This window comes from Paramisgurnus dabryanus, chromosome 9 (genome assembly GCF_030506205.2).
Source record: "Paramisgurnus dabryanus chromosome 9, PD_genome_1.1, whole genome shotgun sequence".
Taxonomy (NCBI): Eukaryota; Metazoa; Chordata; class Actinopteri; order Cypriniformes; family Cobitidae; genus Paramisgurnus; species Paramisgurnus dabryanus.
Genome location: NC_133345.1, coordinates 16,836,129 through 16,855,613, shown reverse-complemented (window position 1 = coordinate 16,855,613; position 19,485 = coordinate 16,836,129). Strand labels below are relative to the sequence as shown.

Below are 19,485 nucleotides of genomic sequence, written 5' to 3'. Positions count from 1 at the left end.
TACAGAGGAGTAATATTTGAAGTGACCGAATACTTTATGTATTTAAGTATTACCTAGTATGAGATTTTTGACCAGTTTGAGCTCATCCTCTTTCTTGTACTCGAGCATTCCCTGGAAATCTTTCTCTCTGCGTGGAATATTCACCGGGTGAACGGGCTCGTCAGTCGTCTGTCCTGGAGACACGTCCATCTGACCACCTATTACACACACACACACACACGTACACATTAATGTTTATTAAGTCGCTTGTTCATTACATGCGAAAGGTGGTTTTAAAACACGTCACACGTGTGATGTACCTTCAAGGTCGTTGATCTTTTTGGCAAAGACTTTGAGCTGTTTCTTTAGTTTGCGAACCGTCTTGTCCTGTTTCTCCAGCTGCTCCATGAGGTCCTGCAACACCAGAGACAAGGATCCTGTCACCATGACAATCACTATAGCAAATGAGTCTCAGTTTAACAGGAGGACGAAAGAAAAGCTTTATTTAAGTCAATCAGCCAAAGCAGATCAAAAGAGGATCTTTCTGAAGGTAAGAGACACGACTTCATCTGCTCATGCAGAAAGAGAAAAAGAAAGATGGGCAAATCACGCAAAAATCTAACTTTTAATAATCGGAAGATATATTTTACAGAAAACAACGTTTATTATTAAGACTTTTAACACAGCAACCGAATTTCGCTATTACTCAGTAAATCAAAATCTCATTACTGTCATGCCAAGAAAAGATATCTATTAAGGATGATCCGATGTGTCAGCCTATAATCGGTATCGGCAGATAAAAGCTATTTTTTACTCTATTAGACATCGGCCAATTGTTGTTTTAACAGTACATAGGAGTACACAACATAATCATTTAAAACAAGACATAAAAACTAAACCATCTGCACCTATCGGTATCAGCAGATGACATTTTAAATAAGCGAAAATAGGTATCAACACAAAATCTTTTATGTCTAGCATCTATTTGTCTAAATGTCTGTCCATATGCACGTCTGTCCATCTATCTATCTGTGATAGGTTTTGAGAGATTCACCCACAGAGTGAGAAAGAAAGAGAGAGAGATTATAAAACTGTGCTGATTTACAGTGCTGTGGGTTAAACACACACAGTTAGAGTCGAATACACAGCGATTCTTTGTGACACACACCAGTGTCTGTTAGTGTTCAGGTACACACACACACACACACACACACAATCCTACATACAATCATTCTGCGTAAAATGCTGAATCTGTAGGCTTTATATTCCTTTGGGTCATCAGAATGAAGCTCCTGTGAATGAAACATCTCCACATCAGATGAACCAACACTACACAGTAGATGCTATAACACAAGACTGCTAGTTGTAAGATATTACTGTTAAAACATGAAAACAAGAGTACACTCACAGATAGCACAAATACATCTCAGAAATCTTGAAATAAGTCAACACTTAATTAAAAAAAAATCATCTTACCCCATTGGCAATATTTTTGCTTGTTTTAACCACAATTTCACTTAAATTTTATATTTTTTCTCTAAAAAATACTTTTTTTCTTAGGTCATTTTGCTCATCAAAACGAAGGATGTGTGTGATCGAGTTCATCGTAACTATAAGTTTTTGGCTTATTAGGTGTGTTTGAATCCATGCGCACTGCGCAGATCGTTTGCTGTATGATATTAAATAACCACGAGAGAGTTTTTACAGCATATTAGGAGCAGTGTGCTCTACAATCACTCTTGTGCTGCTTTTATGAAGTGTTCAGCACAATGTTCTCCATGCAGCTCTTGTCTGGTTTATCACTTAAGTTAAAGCAATACTCCAGCCAAATTTTTATATAACCCTATGATTTACTTACCCTCAAACAATCTGAGATACATATGTCCATCATCTTTCAGACGAACAATTTAGTTAATGTTAGAAACCAATTATCGCAAAGCGCATGATATCAAACACATCTCTGTTATCTGGGGTCGTATGTATTTGTGCTGCCCATATAAGAGTGTTTTACAGTGACAGCTTAAGTTTAACATTCAGGCACAAGTGCCCTGTCACCAAATCAAAGTGAACCGTACCCGAGACCACTTCTGGAAAGCGTTCCCAGATACGCTTAAGTGTACCGCACCCTGGTACAGTACAGAGTGATTACACTAGCCAATTGAGCTGTACTTTGGGGTCAAACTTACTTGAGTACAGTACGGTGGACATAATGTGAGTACACCCTAAATCTTGCCACTGAATAAATACTAATGTATTGTTTCATCTTTTTTTTAATATTTGAAAAATTTGAACATTTTGTTGATTATAAAAATATTTTTTTAAATTTTAATAATTACCACCTCAATGGAAAAATGTGTAAATTAAAAGAAAACATTCTAACAGTACAATCACCTTAACCCTGTAGTAGAGAAAAAAATAAAAAAGTATAGTGCAAGTGTAGATGGGCCATTCTATCGAATTCGTGCAAATTGCTGTCCCGGAAACAAAAAACTAATTTAAAAAGCATTAACGTAGGAAAATTTTTGATAATAAAAAATATAAGCAAATAGCAATCAAAACCCAAAGTAATATTTGAGGTAGCTGCAGGCTTAATATATAAAATATCATCATTTATATGGTGCTTTCAATTGAGAGGTGGTTGTCCCAAACCCCAAGGTCTGAATTTCACCATAGAAAAAAAAATATGAAATAATTTTTTTATATTTTTTTATAATTTTTTAAAGAAGTGTCATTTTGAATACTTTTGTTAATTAAAACCCAAAATATATTTATTGGATATTTTCAGTAAAAATCATGAATAATCATGTAAAAAAAACACTGTCCCGCATTTTCACGTCACTACCGAAACATTGCATAGTTTGGTCAATAATATAATACTGCTTTAAGCCACTCCCCTCAATTTTGAACCAGAAACTTTGTCTGTGCCTCTCTCCTTCATGGTGGCATGGTGATTAGATCAGTCCCATGGTTTTGAAGTAAATGTGATTAAAAGTTTGGAAATCAGTGTGTGACATTTATCAATGTCACTACCGATCACACATTTTTAATGATTAATTAATTTTTTAAAAAATTTTCTACTGGTCATTTAGGTTTTACTCATATTTCAATGTCGAGAACTGTGCTGGCTAACTACGTACTAATTAGCATCTTAGCAGTAGGATCAAAGTTTGCTTAAATTGTCACTACCGAAACAGTCACTACCGAAACATGTGTTTACTTTTCGGTTGTGACGTGATTGTTTCGGTAGTGACAAAATGACACTTGTTTCTTTTTTTAATAAATAAATAGAAACTTTCAAGTGCACATATATTCTTTTTCAGTACAAATAATTTGTCAGTCATATTTCTGTAATGTTGTACGTGATTTGACTAGGACTACATACTAAGATAAATGAAGGCTATATGATTCTACCTCTGGTCTCTAAGAAAACTTTCTGCGCTAATTTAGCGGGACTTTGACTGATTGCTTTATATAATTGATATAACAGATAGCACATAGTATCATAGTAAACTGACATGTCATTGTTAAGTGACAGGGCAGGCTCACACTTATAATGTAAATGTAAATATCTTTGGTTAATTTGTAGAGATAGCTACAGAGAGAGAGGAATTGCCAATATGCATAGGCGGAAAGATGAAAGTAGAGCGGACAGACTGAGAAAATACAGACAAAGATTGAGGGAGGACCCAGAAAGGTACCAAGAATACTTAAAAAAGGAAAGAGAACGAAATCAGAAACGCAGGGAAGAAGGGATGCTGAAAAGTATCAAAGAATTATCTGACAGGGAGCAAAGAAATGTCAGAAAAGAATGGAGGAAAAGACAGGACAAACACAGGAAGATGGTTAAAAGACAGTTCTGTGTGTATAGTTCTTTTTAGAGATCGACCCATATGGATTTTTTTGTGCCAATGCCGATACCAATTTTTGTTTCATTAGCCTTAGCCGATGACCGATACAGGCTGCCGATTTTCTTGAGCCGATCCTTGGAGCCGATACTGCTTTTGCTCACTCAGTTTACATTATAAATGTCTCAATTTAAAAAAGTAACATTTATTGAACTTAAAAAAAAACTATATTTAACAAATAGTAAAAAAAGGTGATGGTTCTATGGAACCATGAACTGCACTCTCCACAATGATGAGGAACTATCAGCAAAGGATATTGATTTCTAGAACTTTACTACTACAAATATATATATCAGAGCCGGCCCAGCCACTAAACGACACTTGCAATTGCAAAGGGCCTCGTGGCCAGCAGAGGGCCCCCTAAAGTCACTTAGCTAGTGTTTGAAAAAAATCATTCATCAAAAGTAACATAAAATAAATATAAATATTCATTATTTATTATTATGGCAATGTTAAAAAGGCTGTTACTTGTTATTATAGTTATTATGAAAGTTCGCTAATAAGATCTCTTTCTTGCCGAGATTGATTGACACACAGCATCCAGCGCAGCAGCCAATCAGTGCCCGCGACTATGTGCAGGCGAGCATCCCGCCCACAGAACGCAAGTTGAGTTGAGCCGGATCGCTGATACAGACGCGAACTTTTGCTGTTGCTTTAAGGACAATTTCTTTAATGTTATGCGTGTTTGTGCGTAAATGCGAAGTAAGTGGATCTTATTTGACTTCGGTAATGACCAAACCTGTGTTCTGTTTGACTTCTCTTTCTTATATTTGCCATCATAACGTGAATTGGTTTATTAAGCTTAATAATTAATATTTAAACGGTTTAACGTGGTAAATTAATTCTGTTACGCTTATATTTCACGTATGCCATTGTCATTTCTACATATTTATGTCATTAATGTAATTATATTGTTAAACGTCTGAATTTAAAGTGTTTTATGTGTAAGAGTAAACAAACTCATGCGCATATGCGTGGTACATGTCCAGACAGCGCACCGTTGTTAAACCACCTGCTAGCCTTTGCAAAAGTGTATAATGTCACTGTTCGGTGTTTAATATTTAAACTATAGCAATGCATATGACATACAGTAGCCAGCTTTGTTAGATTAATGTTATGAATGCAATGTTAATTGTTAATCTTGAATTATTAATATTATTTGCAAGTGAATTGTTATTATCCACAAACCTATGTTTGTGTCAGATTTAGCTCATCTCAAACAAGAATGTTAGGTACTATTAACCTTGTTTGTTGGGTTTTAGATATTATTGTTAATTTTGTTTATTTGAAAAATTTAAACATTTAAGTATTATATTTATTATTTTATATAATATTTTAATTAAATTTTATTCTATTTACTCTATTTCATTTTAATTATATATAGGCTGTTGTTTGTGCCTCTTAATCTCTGGTGTCAATTAAAAATGTTTCTTTGATGGTCAGTGAAAATCACTTTATCAGTCTTTTTATTCAGCAAGTTCATCAGTGTGTGTTTGTTGCACTGCACTGCCATTCAGTTCAGTCAGTGGTATCATATTTTTCTGTTAGACATCAAACATGGAACTCAAATCAAGAACTCAAGGGGGCAGTTTCCCTGAAAGGAATTAAACTAGTCATAGACTAAAATAAAAGTAGGCTAAGAGCTGTCCAAACTGAAAAAAGCTTGCACTGACATATCTTAAAATACACCAGTGCTCTTTGTTTTGCCTCAAAATCCACACAAATAATGTTTTTAGTAAGGCATTTTTGTTAAAATTAGTTATGTTTTTTAATTAAACTAAGGCCGAGTCCTGTCTTAAGATATTCCCTGTCCGGGACCACCCCAAGGTCTTTTATTGTCATTCTGTAGGCTACATGTTGCCACATAAGAACGAAATACGTACTCAGGACCAGCAAAAAAGATCATTAACATACAGTATACATAGAATAATTAAAACATAATTTAATAGACACATTTAAAAAAAATAACATATTAGATATCATATGTGCAGTATAGTCATAAGGTAGTCATTGCTTTTCTTTAGGCCTTACTTAAAACGGTCAAAGGGCCTCCGACTAAATTTTGCTTAGGGCCCCCAAAGGTCTAGGGCCGGCTCTGATATATATAAATAAAAAAATTATATATAAATAAAAACCCGCTTTGTCCAGTTATGATCAGCTGTTAAGCCGAGCTTTCAATGTTGTCATGGAAAGGTTGTTTGTTTTTAGTCACATGACCTGCAATCGCTTGTGGCTTCCAGCACTCTGTCTGTAAATAATGCCATGTGATAATGTCGGTGAACACAGCAGCCACATATTGGCCAATATACACATAAACACATAAAATATACACGATATACATAAAACTCGCAAAAATCGGCTATCTTGCATCCCTTTAAGGTCTGTACTATCCGCCATCTCTTCAGCGTAATGTCCGTTCAAAGTGCTTTTATATGGTGTTGCTTTAGATATTTTTTGTGCTGTATGTTTTGACTTCATAATGCCAATCATTTTTGACTAGCTAATTACTTTTTTTTACACCAAATATGGACAATGCAATATGGATGTCACTACCGAAACATTACTGTCACAACCGAAACAAATAATGTTCTAGAAAAATAAAATAGGTTTTGTTATCAGAAAAGATGACATCATTTTATTAAGTTAGATAAAAATTTAATCTAATGAATCCTTGAATTTCAAATCTGTATCAGTGCATGTATGGCAATTACAGAGAAATATTGCTTTCAAAATGCCTTTCATTTGATAAACCACTCTTATAGTATTGTTAAAATTATATTTCCAATCAATATAACCATGAAACTGTCTTTAAAAAAAATATAAAATACATTTAGAAGGTTAATGTACAGAAAATCAGAATAGGCTATTAAAAACCTATTTTTATATCAAATGTTGTTGTGTTTCGGTAGTGACACATTTTGGGAGAGAGAAAACATTTCGAAACTGTATAAAAACATGCTAAGAAACTAAAGTGTCCAATCAGTAGATTAGTGTTCCTTAGATGTTCTACTATGTTTATGACTACAAAGCTTGCAGGAAAAAACACACTTTTTTCAAGAAGTTTTGAAGTGTCAATTTGCACCAATTCGGTAGAATGGCCCAGATAGTAGATAGTATAGTGCAAGTGTAGATATTATAGTGCAAGTGTAGATATTATAGTGCAAGTGTAGAAAGTCTAGTGCGAGTGAAGATTTTATAGTGCATGTGTAGATAGTATAGTGCAACTGAAGATATTATAGTGCAAGTGAAGATAGTATAGTGCAAGTGTAGATAGAAGATATTATAGTGCAAGTGTAGATAGTATAGTGCAACTGAAGATATTATAGTGCAAGTGTAGATAGAAGATATTATAGTCCAAGTGTAGATAGTATAGTGCAAGTGTAGATATTATAGTGCAAGTGTAGATAGAAGATATTATAGTGCAAGTGTAGATAGTATAGTGCAACTGAAGATATTATAGTGCAACTGAAGATATTATAGTGCAAGTGTAGATAGAAGATAGTATAGTGCAAGTGTAGATAGTATAGTGCAACTGAAGATATTATAGTGCAAGTGAAGATATTATAGTGCAACTGAAGATATTATAGTGCAAGTGTAGATAGAAGATTTTATAGTGCATGTGTAGATAGTATAGTGCAACTGAAGATATTATAGTGCAACTGAAGATATTATAGTGCAAGTGTAGATAGAAGATATTATAGTCCAAGTGTAGATAGTATAGTGCAAGTGTAGATATTATAGTGCAAGTGTAGATAGAAGATATTATAGTGCAAGTGTAGATAGTATAGTGCAACTGAAGATATTATAGTGCAACTGAAGATATTATAGTGCAAGTGTAGATAGAAGATAGTATAGTGCAAGTGTAGATAGTATAGTGCAACTGAAGATAGTATAGTGCAACTGAAGATATTATAGTGCAACTGAAGATATTATAGTGCAAGTGTAGATAGAAGATTTTATAGTGCATGTGTAGATAGTATAGTGCAACTGAAGATATTATAGTGCAACTGAAGATATTATAGTGCAAGTGTAGATAGAAGATAGTATAGTGCAAGTGTAGATAGTATAGTGCAACTGAAGATATTATAGTGCAAGTGTAGATAGTAGAAAGTATAGTGCAAGTGTAGATATTATAGTGCAAGTGAAGATAGTATAGTGCAAGTGTAGATAGTATAGTGCAAGTGTAGATAGTATAGTGCAACTGAAGATATTATAGTGCAAGTGTAGATAGAAGATATTATAGTGCAAGTGTAGATAGTATAGTGCAAGTGTAGATATTATAGTGCAAGTGAAGATAGTATAGTGCAAGTGTAGATAGAAGATATTATAGTGTAAGTGAAGATAGTATAGTGCAAGTGTAGATAAAAGATATTATAGTGCAAGTGTAGATAGTATAGTGCAAGTGTAGATATTATAGTGCATGTGTAGATAGTATAGTGCAACTGAAGATATTATAGTGCAAGTGAAGATAGTATAGTGCAAGTGTAGATAGAAGATATTATAGTGCAAGTGTAGATAGTATAGTGCAACTGAAGATATTATAGTGCAAGTGTAGATAGAAGATATTATAGTCCAAGTGTAGATAGTATAGTGCAAGTGTAGATATTATAGTGCAAGTGTAGATAGAAGATATTATAGTGCAAGTGTAGATAGTATAGTGCAAGTGTAGATAGTAGATATTATAGTGCAAGTGTAGATAGTATAGTGCAAGTGTAGATATTATAGTGCAAGTGTAGAAAGTCTAGTGCAAGTGAAGATTTTATAGTGCATGTGTAGATAGTATAGTGCAACTGAAGATATTATAGTGCAAGTGAAGATAGTATAGTGCAAGTGTAGATAGAAGATATTATAGTGCAAGTGTAGATAGTATAGTGCAACTGAAGATATTATAGTGCAAGTGTAGATAAAAGATATTATAGTCCAAGTGTAGATAGTATAGTGCAAGTGTAGATATTATAGTGCAAGTGTAGATAGAAGATATTATAGTGCAAGTGTAGATAGTATAGTGCAAGTGTAGATAGAAGATATTATAGTGCAAGTGTAGATAGTATAGTGCAAGTGTAGAAAGTCTAGTGCGAGTGAAGATTTTATAGTGCATGTGTAGATAGTATAGTGCAACTGAAGATATTATAGTGCAAGTGTAGATGGTATAGTGCAAGTGTAGATAGAAGATATTATAGTGCAAGTGTAGATAGTATAGTGCAAGTGTAGATATTATAGTGCAAGTGTAGATAGTATAGTGCAACTGAAGATATTATAGTGCAAGTGTAGATAGTATAATGCAACTGAAGATAGTATAGTGCAAGTGTAGACAGTATAGTGCAAGTATAGATAGTATAGTGCAAGTGTAGACAGTATTGTGCAAGTGTAGGTAGTATGTTATGTTAAAGTCCTTTCTCTAGTATTTGTACAACTGTATTACTATAATGTATTGTATATACAATATAAGCACAGTATGGATTATAGTATAAATTACTGTATTATAAGTATAGTTACAATTATCTATAGTATTAGTTAGGTATGTGTAAGTTTATACATTGTTTATTTCTGTGTTATTTCCTCATGTCACTACTTGTAACACTGTGGTCCTGAGAGATATGACATCTCGTTCCACTGTATGTTCCTACATGTAGCAGAATGACATAAAGCTCATAAAGCTAAAAGCTCAAAAAATAATGTAAGTGGGTCGGATATTTTCAACAAATCGGAATTGGGCATCAAGATCTGGAGTGTAAGCCCAAGTGTTAATTGATAGTACGGTCTAAGAGTATACTGTAAGTGCACTGACCAGGTTTTCGTTGGTGAGACGTGTGATCTCATGTTGCAGACTAGCCTCGATTCTGGCCTCCGGAGGAAGCTGAAGGTTCTGAGCCAAGAGCTGCTGTTGCCGGTTATTCTCCTCTTTAACACTCTGGAGCTCTCCACGCAAAACCTCCACCTCATTCTCATGAGACCGACGCTGTGCCTGCAGCTGAGACTCCAACAACCTAAAGAAAGAGAGAGAGAAAGAGAGAAACTGACTTTCAGCTGGGAAATAACTCAAAACTCAGCATTAGATTCTGTTCTCAGACCAAAGCCTTAATAGGATAGTTCAGCCAAACTGCAGCAGTCAGCATTCAGAAACAATACCTTCAGTTATGGCTTCTCTATGTCAGTAATAATTCCATGCAGTTTCTTAATGCAATTTAAGTTTCCTTATTTGATATCATGAAGCACTACAGATGTTAAGAAGAACAATCAACAGCTGCAGGGTGAAGGGAGGTATAAACAGCACGATGTTATATGAATAGGTCTTTAAGAAGCTAAGGAAGCAAAATCAGTCCACAAACAGATGACGGAGAGATGAGAGGAGAAAACTGAATGCACAGTCTACATCTCTACACGCCCTTTCTCTGTTCTTTAACCTGTTTGTTTCCTTTAACCCTTCATATACCAGCCACAGTTCCCCATCCTCATTCATCTTATGGTAGTCAGGGAAGGGAGATCTGATGGGGTGGAACAAAGAAACAAATGAAATACAAACCAAAAAGGACAGAAAAACAAAAAGTTGCAAATCTTGAAGTGAGAAGAAGACTTTTACAGGTTTACTAACAACACAAATGATATTACGTACCATCATGTTGTCTCAAACCTTTATTATTTGCTTTTAATTCAGGTGGAGCTGGGGTGGAGGTGGGTGTGTGCTTACAGCACTCTATTATAAAAGACTACTATAAAATGTAGAGCAAAAGTAATGCATTGCAACTCTGATTTGCAAGCATCTAGAAAAATTAGGAAGTATCCGCATCTCATGATGAGTTAGGTTAATGCGACTTGCACAAAATTTACTGTATGACTTCAAAAGGCCTGCAATATAGTGAGAGGAACGTATATCCGCATATTACTCATTGGCTCTCTTAAATATTATTTTTATTTGCATATAAACAAATGTGCAACATGCCACAAAACAGATTTCATATCAATAATGTGTGTATAGTGCAAATGCATTGAGGTTCAAAAAGGATTTAAGACTAAAGGGTACGATTTTCAGTAAATAACTGTTTGTCGAATAATAATAGTAAATCAACAGATTAAGAATGTCATGACTGCTGGGTGATCGATGGCTGTGTGATCTGTGTGTGTGTGTGTTGTTTACCTGTGGTGCCGGTTCCTCGTGTGTTCACTAACTCCGCCCCCTTGTTTCAGTAGATTGTTCACCGGTGGTGTCTCGTTTACCTTTCCCTTTATATTGCACGTAGTCCTGTCCTTCGTTGCGCGCTCATTGTTTTATCACAGTCCTGCTACCCTGCCTTGTCTTGCCAGTCGTTCTCTGTCTCTCCCTCTTGTTACCCCAGGTTTGGTTTTCGGCGTTCGAGGACTCGTTTTCGCCCGGACCGCTCGCTTGAGGATTACTGGATCTTTGACTTTGTTTGCCTCTCGGTACAGCTGGTTCGCTTTGTTCTTAGGCGGTATACCAGCTGTCTCTGTTTCTCCCCGGTTAGCATCATCACCCGTGAGTGGAGTTCACTTTTTACCATTGTGGATTACTTTAACTCTATCGACTGTTGTTTTCTCGGAACCGCTGGTTCGCTTTGTTTTTAGGCGGTGACCAGTGGTTTCCGAGTGGCTCTGCTACATCAGGATTTCACAGTGGATTACCCGTCTGAGTTCTCGGATTACCATCTTCCATCTCCACCTGTCATCCACCTTCAGGGCGGCACGTATTATCCCTCTGTTGCGTGTGGTGACTATACGGGTGTCTCGAAGGAGTGCGTGGGTGGCTCTCTCTCTTCCTTCGGATCTGAACTGGATTATTGTGTGCCGTGTGTGGACCTACCAGTGACTTTGCTCTCTAACATTTCTCCTTTTTCTAAATAAATAATTTAACTTGCACTTGACTCCGAACCTCATTTCCTGACAGATGAGCGCGCCAATAATGGAGTCAGCAAGTGTAGAAAGTCTGGAGTTGCAGACCGCCCTTCACCAGCAGGGGGCGGCCATCGACCAACATTCGTCGTTATTGTCTGCTGCTGCCAGAGATTGCAGCATCCTGTCTGAGCAACACAAAGAGCTCAGCAATCGTTTGGACCAAGTGACTTCTCACCATGAAGCCACTACCTCACCCGGAGGAGCCGCTTCATTTGAACGGGAACCACACACGGCGACACCCCCCACCTACAATGGCGATCCCAACACCTGCCGATCCTTTTTACTGCAGTGCTCTCTCGTCTTCGCGCTCCAGCCCCGTCGATTTTCTTCATCCACTTCCAAGGTGGCCTATGTCCTGACATTACTCACTGGAAGGGCGAGAGACTGGGGTATGGCCGCCTGGGGGGCTAGAGCTCCTTTTACATTTTCATTTGAGGCTCTCGAGGAGGAGATGTTAAAGTTGTTTGACCGTTCACTCAAGGGAGACATGGCAGCGGCTGAGTTGGTGAGATTACGGCAACGTAATGACTCTGTGTCAGATTTTTCTATACGATTTAAGACGCTCGCTATTTGCTGCAACTGGAATGACGCGGCATTAAGAGCACAGTTCCTCGAGGGTCTCACGCCGGGTATTCAGGACGAGATTGCACTGAGGGAGCCACCCACGTCCCTGGAGGGTGCCATCGATCTGGCTCTGAGGGTCGAGTCTCGCCATCGGCAGAGAGATCTGCGTCGCTCATTTCGCCAGCTGATGTCGGAACCAGGGGAGATCGCTTCAGAGACGCCCTCCGAGGAGCCAATGCAGCTGGGCAAGTTCCGGATCTCTGCTGGGGAGAGAAATCGTCGGCTGTCTAATGGCCTCTGTTTGTATTGTGGCAAGCCGGGGCATCTGGCGGCCACCTGTCCGGTAAAAAGCTCACGCCCGCCGATGAACCTGGGAGTCTCGGTGGGCGCATCGTCATTTAAATCTCCCGTAAGCAGCACCACACTACCTGTGATTATTAACTCTTTCCCGTCACAGGCGTTGCTGGATTCCGGTGCGGAGGCGTGTCTTTTGGATGCTGGATTGGCCAAGTCCTGGGGTATTCCACTCATCCCTCTCTCCTCTCCTTTGTCTGCCTGGACATTGAAGGGCCAGCATATGGCTGTGATCACGCACCGCACACCCCCTGTGAGTTTGTTTGTTTCTGGCAATCATCGTGAGGAGATCGAATTTTACATCTTAGAGGATTCACAATCGCCAGTCATTTTAGGTCATGACTGGTTATCCAAACATAATCCTCACGTTGATTGGCAGAACAATGTTGTGTTGTCTTGGAAGTCTTCGTGTTATGTTTCTTGTCTTGGTCCTGCTCCTTCTCTTGTCTCTTGTTCTGTCTCGCAGGTTCCAGCTATCGATCTCTCAGGAGTCCCGGCGGAGTACTCGGATCTGTATCAGGTTTTCAGTAAGTCCCGGGCTACTTCTCTGCCTCCTCATCGGTCGTATGATTGCGAGATCAAACTACTTCCCAACACTTCTCCGCCTAAGGGTCGTATATTTTCCCTAGCTAAACCAGAAAGAGAGGCTATGGATAAATACATTAATGACGCTCTTAAAGCCGGTCTCATTCGCCGCTCCTCGTCTCCAGCTGGTGCTGGATTTTTCTTTGTAAAGAAGAAAGACGGGTCTCTTCGTCCGTGCATTGATTATCGAGGGCTGAATGACATTACTGTTAAGAATAAGTACCCCTTGCCATTAATGTCATCAGCATTCGAATTATTACAGGGAGCGCGCGTATTTACCAAGCTAGATCTGCGCAACGCTTATCACTTGGTACGTATTAGAGAGGGCGATGAGTGGAAGACAGCCTTTAACACACCCTCAGGACACTGGGAATATTCCGTTCTGCCGTTCGGTCTTTGTAACGCTCCAGCTGTCTTCCAGACCATGGTCAATGAAGTGCTGGGTGACATGATTAACAGATTTGTCTTTGTGTATCTCGATGACATTCTCATCTTTTCTCCCTCCATGCAGATACACTCTCAGCACGTTCGCATGGTTTTACAACGGCTTTTAGAGAATCAGCTATTCGTTAAGGCGGAGAAGTGCGAGTTCCACAGGAAGTCGGTTTCGTTTCTGGGTTTTGTTATTGCCGAGGGAGAAATTCGTCCCGATCCCGCTAAGGTTAAGACGGTTGCCGATTGGCCAGTACCCGACACTCGGAAGGAGCTTCAGCGATTTCTGGGGTTCGCCAATTTTTATCGGCGTTTCATCAGAAATTTTGGTCAGATCGCTAAGCCCCTTACGGCTCTCACTTCACCTAATGTATGTTTCCGTTGGAATAGGGAGGCTCAGGAGGCCTTTGATGTGTTAAAGTCCCGGTTCATCTCTGCACCTGTCCTCTCTATCCCCGATCCGGCTAAACAATTTATAGTGGAAGTGGATGCATCTGATGTCGGGGTAGGCGCCGTTTTATCACAGCGATCGTCTATTGATGGGAAAGTACATCCATGTGCTTTTTTCTATCACCGGTTAAACCCAGCAGAACGTAATTACGACATAGGAAATCGGGAGCTGTTGGCGGTTAGACTCGCTTTGGGTGAATGGCGTCACTGGTTGGAGGGAACCTCGGAGCCCTTTCTGGTCTGGACGGATCATAAGAATCTTGAATATATCCGTTCGGCCAGAAGACTAACATCTAGGCAGGCTCGTTGGGCACTCTTCTTTGATCGTTTCAACTTCACCCTCTCGTACCGGCCTGGCTCGAAAAATACCAAACCTGATGCTCTCTCCCGTCTGTTCGAGAAGTCCGATTCGGAGAGGACGGAGACCATTCTCCCGGAGGGGAGGGTGGTCGGCGCCCTCGTTTGGGGAGTCGAACAGCGGGTGAGAGAGGCCGGCCGGGAGGGGGAAGTTCCGGAGGGGTGTCCAGCGGGTCGCCTATGGGTTCCTGAGCGGTTACGTTCCGATGTCATCCGGTGGGGTCACGAGTCCAAATTTGTCGGCCATCCAGGTATTCGGAGAACGTTGGCTGCCGTCCGTCAGCGTTTTTGGTAGCCTTCTATGTCCACTGACGTCAGACAGTTTGTATTAGCCTGTTCGGTTTGTGCTCGTAATAAAGCATCTAATTTACCACCCGCTGGTCTGCTTAAATCTTTGCCCGTGCCCTCCCGCCCCTGGTCTCATATAGCCCTTGATTTTGTCACCGGCTTACCGGCATCTAATGGTAACACTGTTGTTCTAACTGTGGTGGATCGTTTTTCGAAGGCGGTTCATTTCATTCCCCTGCCCAAGCTACCTTCTGCAAAAGAGATGGCTCAGGTTTTGATTAATCACGTCTTTCGGTTACATGGTATTCCGACTGACGTAGTGTCAGATAGGGGTCCTCAGTTCATCTCTCGTTTTTGGCAGGAGTTTTGTAGACAAATTGGCGCCACGGCCAGCTTGTCTTCTGGTTATCACCCACAGACCAATGGGCAATGCGAACGGGCTAATTAGGATCTCGGTAGAACGCTCCGCTGTCTGTCGTCACGATATCCGAATTCCTGGTGCGATCAGCTCCCGTGGGTTGAGTATTCTCATAATTCTCTTCCCGTTACGTCTACCAATTTATCCCCGTTTGAACTTTCCATCGGTTATCAACCTCCCCTGTTTCCATCACAGGAGCCCGAGGGAGCGGTTCCGTCTGCGTTAGCTTTCGTACGCAGGTGCAGACGCACCTGGAGGAGAGCTAAGACACTGTTATTATCTAATTCCAGACGAACCAAAGCTGCAGCTGATCGTCATCGGCGACCTCCACCCCGTTACGTTTGTGGTCAAAAGGTATGGCTTTCTACCAAGGATCTGTCTCTCCGTGAGCCTTCTCGTAAGCTGGCTCCGAGATTCATTGGGCCATACAGTATTTCTAAGGTCATTAATCCGGTGACGATAAAGCTTAAGTTACCCCTTTCTCTTGGTCGGGTTCACCCTGTTTTTCATGTATCCAAGGTTAAACCTGTGATGTTTGCTCGCTATAACCCTCCTGTCTCTGCCCCTAATCCCCCCGTCCCTCGTCTAGTGGATGGTGCCCCTGTCTATACTGTTAAGAGGTTACTAGACTCCCGCCGCAGGGGCAGAGGATTTCAGTATTTAGTGGATTGGGAAGGATACGGTCCTGATGAGAGGAGCTGGGTTCCGGGTCGGGATTTGCTGGATCCTGGGCTGATCGAGGATCTCCGTCGGCGACAGGGTGAGTCTCCCGGTCCGTCTGGTGCCGGTCGTGGAGGGGGGGCTACTGTCATGACTGCTGGGTGATCGATGGCTGTGTGATCTGTGTGTGTGTGTGTTGTTTACCTGTGGTACCTTTCCCTTTATATTGCACGTAGTCCTGTCCTTCGTTGCGCGCTCATTGTTTTATCACAGTCCTGCTACCCTGCCTTGTCTTGTCAGTCGTTCTCTGTCTCTCCCTCTTGTTACCCCAGGTTTGGTTTTCGGCGTTCGAGGACTCGTTTTCGCCCGGACCGCTCGCTTGAGGATTACTGGATCTTTGACTTTGTTTGCCTCTCGGTACAGCTGGTTCGCTTTGTTCTTAGGCGGTATACCAGCTGTCTCTGTTTCTCCCCGGTTAGCATCATCACCCGTGAGTGGAGTTCACTTTTTACCATTGTGGATTACTTTAACTCTATCGACTGTTGTTTTCTCGGAACCGCTGGTTCGCTTTGTTTTTAGGCGGTGACCAGTGGTTTCCGAGTGGCTCTGCTACATCAGGATTTCACAGTGGATTACCCGTCTGAGTTCTCGGATTACCATCTTCCATCTCCACCTGTCATCCACCTTCAGGGCGGCACGTATTATCCCTCTGTTGCGTGTGGTGACTATACGGGTGTCTTGACGGAGTGCGTGGGTGGCTCTCTCTCTTCCTTCGGATCTGAACTGGATTATTGTGTGCCGTGTGTGGACCTACCAGTGACTTTGCTCTCTAACATTTCTCATTTTTCTAAATAAATAATTTAACTTGCACTTGACTCCGAACCTCATTTCCTGACAAAGAAGACCTTGAATATAGTTACATGAACGTCTTTTAAGATGTGTGTTGGTCATTTTGGGACCTATCCCCAATCATGTTTTCGAATGGAAAATAAGCAGCAAGGGCTTGGGTCATTCAGGCTTGAGAAAACACAAGCATTCATTTAAAGGAAAGTTTAACCAAAAATGAAAATTCTGTCATCATTTTCTTACTCTTATGTTTTTACAAACGCATATATTTCCGTGTTTTGATGAACACAAAGGAAGATATTTTGAGAAATGTTTGTAACCAAACCCTTCATGGACCCCATTCACCTCCATAGTAGGAATAAAGAATACTATGGAAGTAAATGGGGTCCACAAACAGTTTGGTTACAAACATTTCTCAAAATATCTTCTTTCGTGTTAATCAGAGCAAATACATTTATACAGGTTTGGGTCACACTTTATTTTACGGCATCACTGTTACAGTGTAATTATATATTTAAGTACTAAGTAGTAATCATTAACAACATGTACTTACTACAGGGTTGGGGTAAGGATTAGGGTTTGGTTAGGTTTAGTTGCATGTAACTATGCATAATTAACTGTAATTACTATAATAATTACATGTAACATGTGTAACAAAGACACCATAAAACAAAGTGTTACCCAGGTTTGTAATAACATGGAAGTGAGTAATGGATGAATTTTCATTTTTAGGTGAACTATCCATTTAATGATAACAAACTGTATATGGATGGGTTATTTTATTATTAATAGGGATTATGCTGAATACAAAATAAATAAAACGGCACACAGACTAAACAGAAATTTGAGTAAGCAAAATTATTGATGTAAAAGAAACATGCTAATGTATGACATAAGTGTACCAAACAATTAAGAAAATAAAAAAAAATGTAAAAGAGCAATTACTTCCTCATTTTGATTTGTTTTAATAACTCAGTACACGCTGAGACACAGAACCAAGCGTAGCCATCACAGCCTTGTTAATTAAATGCAAAGCCATTGCCCAATGTATTCAAGATTGCTTTATTTATTTTTGGTATTTATTCTGCAGTGCTAAAAAGCCAAAAATCCCAAGGTCTGATCAGACTGCCTTATTGCAATCCAACGTCCGGAAGTCTTGTAGTAAAAGTGTAAATTGGTTAACCTGTAAACAATATGTTACCCTGTCCGTGAAATCCAGGCTAAGTCTTGTAATCGAATTAAGTTTCCCAACTCAGTCTTCACGTACCCCCTCCCAGAATGTTCTTCTAACGCCCCATTCAGACAACCAGTGACCAGCAGAAGCAGAGCGACGCAAACTCCTTCATTTCAATGGAAACCGGGCGACTTCCGGCGGCACGAGCGAAAGTGACCGTTGCCGACCGTATGGGCTTGTCCAGAGACGCGAGAAAGTTAAGAAAAGTTTACATGTATGCAAATGTAGAGCGAATTTCAGGAGCGACTACCAATGAGAACGAAGCAGTGGAGTTCACGTCATCCTTCTCTCGTCAGTTACTGGCGTGGATGGTACTCATTTGTTTATGACAAGCAGTTTTAGAAACGCCTCATTGAAAGAGACGTACGACTCACAGCGATAACATCGCTGGCTGTCTGAATGCGGCTTAAGACCTTGTTCACATCCGATTTTGGTGCATATCCGATTTTACAGACTCACTGTCCACATTGTGTATCACAATTGTTCAGATCTGATCTGTAGCCTTCTGCCGTTTTCCGGATTATCTGCACTGTTTCTATGGTAATGAGGTCGTGCTTGCACGACAATCTGCCTTGACGTCTGACCTGTTTACGTTTTACATGATGCGACAGCACAACGTAACCAAAAAGCTACACAAATGCTATCAGAGCTGTTGGAGAAAATTTATTTTCTTATTACATATTATGTATTTCTTATGACATAATTGGATGTTTTATGTTATCATATATGAATGTATAATCCTTGGTTTAGATTTATGAATATATAATCATTTGTTTAGAATCATATTGTCTTACTAGCTACTCAGAAAACTGCCAAGGTGAAAAAGTACGTACAATGTTCTTTTGTTATCATATAACCTTTAGTAACTGCATCATCAAGTTACTATCTTGTTTTTTGGTAAAATGTAGTCAATACTATTTCTCTAGACTTAGCAAAATGTGTGATGTTGTTGCAATTATGAAAGTCTGTAAGGTTCAACCTTCGAAATGAACCGAGTGAACCAGTGATTAAAACCTAAATAAATACAGTCCGCAGAGAGGCTCTAGGCGAGAGACAGTTTAGATGTTTCCTGATGAGACATTTCAATCTGGGTTCTCCCTGCAGAATATTGTAACCTCATTCGTGGTCTGAGTGTGTCTTATTTTTGTTAAGGTTCGTAAATATTTTAAACCTGACATTTTGGTCCTTCGAGCCGGATTCCAACACATCCAGTGATCAACAGTGGAGGAGACATGCCGAAGCCCGTCGACGGCCGAGTTCTAGGAATTCGAAGAAAGTCCTGGGTGGTGAGAATTCCTCGCCAGGCCGGCATTTAGGTCTCCTCGGCTGGTGATTTTGGGATTGACGGAATCTGAAGCTAAGAAGACAACTCAGACGCAGTGAATCGGGTGAGTTTCTGATTGGTAATTTGATTTGTTATTTACCATAAGAAAAGGGGACAGCTGAATTGGTTTGAGTCCCACAGTGTCGCCCCAGAACAGAATTGTGGGTTCGAGTCCCCAATG

At 39.8% G+C, this 19,485-nt stretch overlaps 1 protein-coding gene across 3 annotated transcripts in view; it reads right to left on the bottom strand.

The window, feature by feature from the left end:
* The window catches only part of myo5aa (myosin VAa), an 84,721-nt gene that overhangs the window by 9,599 nt on the left and 55,637 nt on the right, over positions 1–19,485 (bottom strand). The window contains exons 31-35 of one of the 3 annotated variants that reach the window (XM_073815720.1): positions 10,289–10,369; positions 9,673–9,871; positions 1,206–1,271; positions 300–393; positions 54–197 (exon numbers count right to left, since the gene is read on the bottom strand). In XM_073815720.1, the coding sequence (XP_073671821.1) occupies positions 54–197; positions 300–393; positions 1,206–1,271; positions 9,673–9,871; positions 10,289–10,369 (584 nt within the window). The remainder of the gene's footprint in view (positions 1–53; positions 198–299; positions 394–1,205; positions 1,272–9,672; positions 9,872–10,288; positions 10,370–19,485) is intronic. The other 2 variants (XM_073815721.1, XM_073815722.1) reach the window with 2 other exon arrangements.